The sequence below is a fragment of the Nuphar pumila genome, chromosome 13 (assembly GCF_984573655.1).
Source record: "Nuphar pumila chromosome 13, dmNupPumi1.hap1.1, whole genome shotgun sequence".
NCBI lineage: Eukaryota > Viridiplantae > Streptophyta > Magnoliopsida > Nymphaeales > Nymphaeaceae > Nuphar > Nuphar pumila.
This window is the reverse complement of record NC_143261.1, coordinates 85,769,222-85,775,286: the sequence shown is the minus strand read 5'-3', so window position 1 is coordinate 85,775,286 and position 6,065 is coordinate 85,769,222. Positions and strand designations below refer to the sequence as shown.

General features: G+C 36.8%; 1 protein-coding gene across 1 annotated transcript; it reads right to left on the bottom strand.

Moving 5' to 3' along the window:
• Positions 1-4,915, bottom strand: LOC149818968 (rop guanine nucleotide exchange factor 3-like). The gene is made up of 8 exons (XM_089986313.1): positions 4,780-4,915; positions 3,613-3,959; positions 2,660-2,785; positions 1,772-1,926; positions 1,605-1,679; positions 1,046-1,324; positions 477-812; positions 1-234 (listed from the first exon to the last, which is right to left on the bottom strand). Exons 2-8 carry the CDS (start codon positions 3,923-3,925, stop codon positions 1-3), a joined length of 1,518 nt encoding a protein of 505 aa, XP_089842439.1. The 5' UTR covers positions 3,926-3,959; positions 4,780-4,915.
• Between the last annotated feature and the right edge of the window lie 1,150 nt (positions 4,916-6,065).

Genomic DNA, 6,065 nt, shown 5'->3' with positions numbered 1-6,065 from the left:
TCACTCAGTAACCTTAAGCTCGCGAAATGAGGAACAGACTGAAACTTGTGGTGAATCACTTCTGTGAACTTTGAAAATATTGGGAGAATCTGAGGGCGTCGACTTTAAGAGTTTTGCTGCACACTGTTTGGCTACGTCATCAGCATAGAGTACATCATCGATCAAGGAAAAAATATTGTATGCCAAACTCTCCAAGACTCTTGAGTAGCTCTCAAGGACTGCTTGCCCAACATCCTGCAAATAAGATTGCATCAAAACTGTCAATAGAAACAGAGACATAACAGCAAATGCATCTATACACTCACAAATATTTAGAAGGGCATACATGCTTAAATACATTCTGAACACATTTATGTAAACAACCATGCAAATAATGCCACTGTTAAATAGACTGTAAGTGGCATGTAGTTAATGTTAACTATTATGTGCTCAAAACACTTAAAACATCAATAAAACCCAAGAATGTGACTTTTTACCTTGTTGTACTGGATCTTGCTTGTGTCCAAACTTGTCTGAGACAGACCAGGACATCTCCTCTTCAAGCAAAGAAGCAAGCTCTTAGCTCTGTCAGTGAGCATCTCCATTTTATCTCTATCAACCATGAAATCTTTGAGCAAATCCCATGAAGATTTTGAGTAATCCAGGCCTCCTTTACGCTTCCATACATATATTGAAGCTTCAACTTTGTCAGCTATATCAAGAGCATTGTGTTCAGATGATAAGTCAAGGCAATCGAGAATCTGATCTGGGGAGAAATGATCTGGGTTTGTGATATATTTGTACATTGTTTCACCCAAAGTGGCCTTTCCAGTCTGCACATCAAGAGCATGTTATAATAATGATATTCTTGTACTTAGGAAAAGGAATATCTATCGACACTCTTTTTATGTGGTTCTACATGATTGTGACCGAGAAATAGTCTTGTTAAGTTTCTGGTCATTCCAAATGAGACAGTTGACAAGGACAGCTCTCGAAAACTTGGTCACTTTTCTAATTCTGATCCATACTGCACAAATTGCATAGGATTAAGCGGATCAGAACTAACCTTTGGTAGAGATTCCATATATGATTCGGGGACTTCCATCTCTGAAAGAATGCTACTATTGATAGCCACAGCGGCTTTAAGAATTTGGTTTGCACAGTCGTGCATGTGCTGTAACTGTTTCCTCAATTTCTCTGAGAGGCCACGGGGAGGAACTCTTGCAGTTGGAAGCCACCATTTCTCCTCTTGCCTAGGAGTCATCTGCCCTTGCTCACGGTATGATGGCACACTTCCCTGGTCTACATACCAAAATTCTGTGTTGCTAAAACTGTCGAAAATATCCTGCTCAAAGAGAAGAAATATCAGACAATCATTTGAGTCCAACAACATTAACCAACACATGCATAAGGTTGTGAATATGTGTATACATGTATGCATTAGTAAAATTGTGGAAAGTATCTTGAAGCATCAAAGACCTGCGAATTAAGCTGTTGCTTAATGTTAGATATATGAATTTAATTTTCATGCCCTGGCTCACCTTATTGAAGGTATTTGTTATGCAACAGAGTAAGAACGATTACAAAAGAAATAGAGTGAGAGTTTCTAGTGCATTGCTGCTTACAAGAAGCATGGTGTCCAGCTTTTGAAGTGCAGGAAGATTTATCTGAATATCTGATCTGGGTTGGCTAGTCATCACCTTTAACAGAAATGCATTTCACATAAGATACAGTTTTGGAAACATTGACTGATGAAAGTTTGAAGTTTGAACCTTGTTCGGAAACTTCTTACTTCTTGCTTTTTGCCATCTGGAAGATCTTGCCAACAAGGAACAAATCCAACTATGTGGTCACAAACTGAAAGGAGACATTCCATCTCTCTTTTCCATATCAACCTCTTCTCAAGTTTTAGAGGTTCCAATCTGTAGAGCTGCCCAAAAGCAGTTGCTGCAAGGAATAAAATTTACTTATCTTGGCAGCATGAATTATCTAGGAAGTGTATAAACAAGTAATGTTAGCAATATAGATGGCCATGTTGAATAAGAATTACTTAGTTAATGAAAGACTCATCCTCGGGCTACCATATTTCTCTGTGTGCTTGTGCATTGCGTCCACTATGTGCACGAGTATGCATCGCTCTGTGAGTTGAACATAATACAATCATCTCAATATCACTGTGGGCATGGAAGACCAAATTAGGTGCTTGCCCAGCTTGGAACCTTTTTGTTATTTGGAATCCAATTCAAGGACCATTGGATTTTTTAATCATTTTAGGCTTTAGACCAATGTGCAATAATTGAACAACCAATCTATTAGGCCGCACAAGTTTTGAGAATTAAAGTTCACAAGAAATGTGTGTCAGCTGAGCCAACTTGGGCAGCTAACACAAGTTGACAGGAGCTTGAGGCCGTTTTCTCTCTGTGGAACTGGTCAAATGGACTGGTTGGCAAAAATCACAAGCAGCAGCAGACTAGTTGCATAGAGCTCAACTTTTGACCTCTTTGAATACCAAATAAATGCCCATAGTTTATCACAAATTTGGAAATCCCAACTGAAGTTAAGAAGCATGAAAGGATATTAGGAGTTGAATTCAAACTACAACAAAGTTTTCCTACATAAAAGCACAGTTTATTAGTAGAAGTTAGTTCTCAAATAGCAGAAGAAAATTTGAGGGACAAACCATAGAGATTTGTGATGGCATTTGAAATGGCCACAGCTGTACAGACTCCTTTCCCACTACCAGACATGTCCTCTCCCAGTAGCAGCTTTGCAAACCTTTCCTTCATCATCTCAAATTTCTCCTCTTCTGGAACCATAAATTTGAACGGATTTGGATCAAGTGAGAAATAGAAACAACAAAGCATGATTACAACAACCAAATCAGAAAAAAAAAAATAGCAATTTGATTCAAAGATTTTACAGAGGTCATTGGAAAATCTAGCCACCCATTATATAACCAATTCTTTTAAATTTCTAATATTTGCTTGGAAAATTAAACAACACTCATTTGTGTATTTATTTTCTAAAAGTTCTATTAATTTTTAATTAATTAGAACTATTGTACTTTATAAATTTGTATAAACCTAGTATTTCAAGGATAAATCAAAAGGAAGCGTATGAAATAAACAAGTTCCACCTGACTAAACATCACCTAAACATATTTGCAATAATTATAGTGAAGAGGGTTATTTGTAAGCACTTATTTTTCATGCTTTAAAAATGAGAAAGAAACAACTCGTAGAAACTAAGCATGTGAAGAAATTATATTAACAAAAGCTGGAAAAATAGGGAACCTCAATTCAGTGAATTATTCAGAAAATTGCTATTTTGGTGACCGAAGTCACCGAACTAACATTACAAAAACCATTACACTAAAACTAATAAAAAAAAGAGATATTGCTATAGTTTACATGGAAAAAATGAACAGTTGGGTTGTTAATTCTTCGAAACTTTTCTCAAAAGTAGACATTTTCCCTACAAAATTTAGTAGAAGCCTGGAAATTTCTTTTAGTCAAAATCATTAACCCGAGTCCTGGTGATCTGTAAATCTTGGCTTCCATCCCGGCTGACTGAGTCACATATGATCGATGAAAGGAAGATAAGGTGAATGAAATTAAGAATAAAATGTTTTACCACAATAATCTGCTTCTTGATCGTTATATTTTTCACCCAAGACAGGTTTTCTTAGTTTCATTGACATTCTAGTCAGGCTGGCTCCACTCCTGCTTGCAGACTTCTGAACTGGCCAGCCTAGCCAGGGAGATCGATCTGGACTGCTGATATCTTCATTAGTGAATGTTGAGGTTGAAGTTTGTGAGTTTGTTCTGCTATATTCACATGTCTCGGAGCTCAGCACAGAAATTCCACTATCGGTGTTAGTTCGATCAATCTTTTCTCCACAACCAACATCATAGTCATCATGATAGTTCTCCTCCACAGGCGGCATCTTGCTCCACTGGACTTTATCTATTCAATGTAACCTGCAAATGGTCCACAAGAGAATCTTAAGATCCAAAGTTCCCAATTATTGTAGCGGTGACTCCCAGCCATGGCTTTGCTCACATGATTTCAAATAAAAAAAGTTTATGGTTTCTAAGTTTTGCATAAACCAGCTAAAAAAGGGAAATCTGATGTGGAACTCCTCAACTAGGTGTATATCTCAACAACAACAAAAACTAGATGAAAAGGTTAAAATAAAGTTGGAGAGACAAGGAAATGATCAATTTCGGAGAAATCGATGACTCGTAGTTACAGAACCCCTCAGTAAATGCCAAGCATGTATTTGATTTGCTGAGGAAATATGAGAGTGAACCATACTCGTATGTCACGAAAAACAGAAAAAGTATGTTTGAGACGAATATTCAGAATTTCCTCCAACATTCTTCATTGTATCTGAAACCCCCAAAAGGAATTGCCTGAATATCAGTGAAAGATAACAAATTTAGACTCGTTATTGACCAAGAGGGATCGAGATTTGGGCAACAAAACAACTAAGATCATATTTTCGAAAGAAAGTGGTACTGCAAATGAAAAAGGGAATGCAATCCTCCGAAAAATTATCAAATTTCAGAAGTTCTGGGGAAAAAGTTCTGGGGAAAAACTCTTGGGGTTGGCTTGCTTTCACAAAAAATCCAACGACCAACTTCATCATTCTATACAAGCAAAGAAAAGTGGGGAAATAGAGGAATGCATAACGACTCTGAAAGCCAAAAAAATAAAAAGGTACTATGGTAACAAAGGAACGTTAGGGTTAAAAAAACAAAAAGAAAAAAAAGAGTAACACTATCCTTTAGTCCTTACCTTTTCTATATCGAGTTACCATTACCACCTTCTTTCCCATTAAGAAGAATCGCTAAAACGGTCCTTTATCCTTCTTTTTCCTTTCTCCCCTTCTTCTTCTTCTCTGTCTATAACAGAGGCCTAGAAACTAGCCGTTGTGTATACAAATTCCAAAAATCTTCTTCACCACCTTTATCTTTCTCAACCTTCAATGAACCGAAAGGTAGAAACGTAAAAAACAAAAAAATCTAGCCGTTGAAAGAGTGATAAAACGCTATAGAGAGCACCCCCACAAACCTCTTGCACAACCGTTGGAAGCCTCAAGTAGCCAGGAACCTCTGTTGGTCATTCTGGAACCCGCGATGGATTTGCAGAGAGAGAGACAAAGAGAGAGAGAGAGAGAGAGAGAGAGGGAAGTATCACCGCTAACCTTAGGGTTATAGGGCACTTTCTGGTAGGTAAATTACCAAAATATCACGAGAAAGTCCGCTTGACTCACAGAAATAGGGGGTTATTTTAGTCATTTTCTTGGTTTGCCGCTGCATTATGACTTGCGAAATTATGGCATTGGCATACTTTGCGGCCTGTGGCGCCGTTGTTAATGGGCCCCATCCGTTATTAACGCTGCAAATACTTTAAAATAATGCTTTAAAAACGCTTCCATAAAAAAGGATGGCATATTAGGATTCTCAGACAAATTACTTAAGCCAGCTAACAGCCCTCTAAGAACCAAAAGCAGTAAGAGAGCAGATCTGGTGATCTCCCGAATCACTTTTATGAAAGTGATTTGGCATCCTCACCGTCTACGATATGGACAAAGACCATGAGGTCTTTGTTAGACGGTGAAGATGTCAAATCACTTGATTTGACAGATCACCTGATCTGCTCTCTTGTTTGTTTGTGTGTATAACTTTTATACAAATTTAATTTATGAAAATTAATTTGCTTTTTTTTAAATAAGTACTGAAATAATATAAAAAAACAAATCCAAATCATTTGTTTCCTTAGAATTGGTATGAATAATTGAATTATCACCATCTCACTGCATTCCAAATGCCATCATTAAAATAGTAAAACGCTTTTATGCCATTAAAATAACAGTCATCGTAAGTACCGCAGGCAGAGACAGCCAGTAGTGACAAAAGTTAAAAACGGCAAAATATCGGCAGTCAAAAGCTCATTAGATTTTGAAAATTTGCATAAATCTTGCATTTTTTTCAACAAAATCTCGACAATAAAAAAGTAAATTAAAAAATATAAAAAGTATAAAAAAGTAATTTTTATAAAAAAATATAAATAAAACACAT

Coding starts and splice junctions, on each gene's coding strand:
- LOC149818968 (XM_089986313.1), bottom strand. CDS start 3,925: ATGCCGCCTGTGGAGGAGAACTATCATGATGACTATGATGTTGGTTGT. Junction 1,680..1,771: donor CAGATGGCAAAAAGCAAGAA/GTAAGAAGTTTC, acceptor TTTCTGTTAAAG/GTGATGACTAGCCAACCCAG. Junction 813..1,045: donor ATATGGAATCTCTACCAAAG/GTTAGTTCTGAT, acceptor CTTGATGTGCAG/ACTGGAAAGGCCACTTTGGG.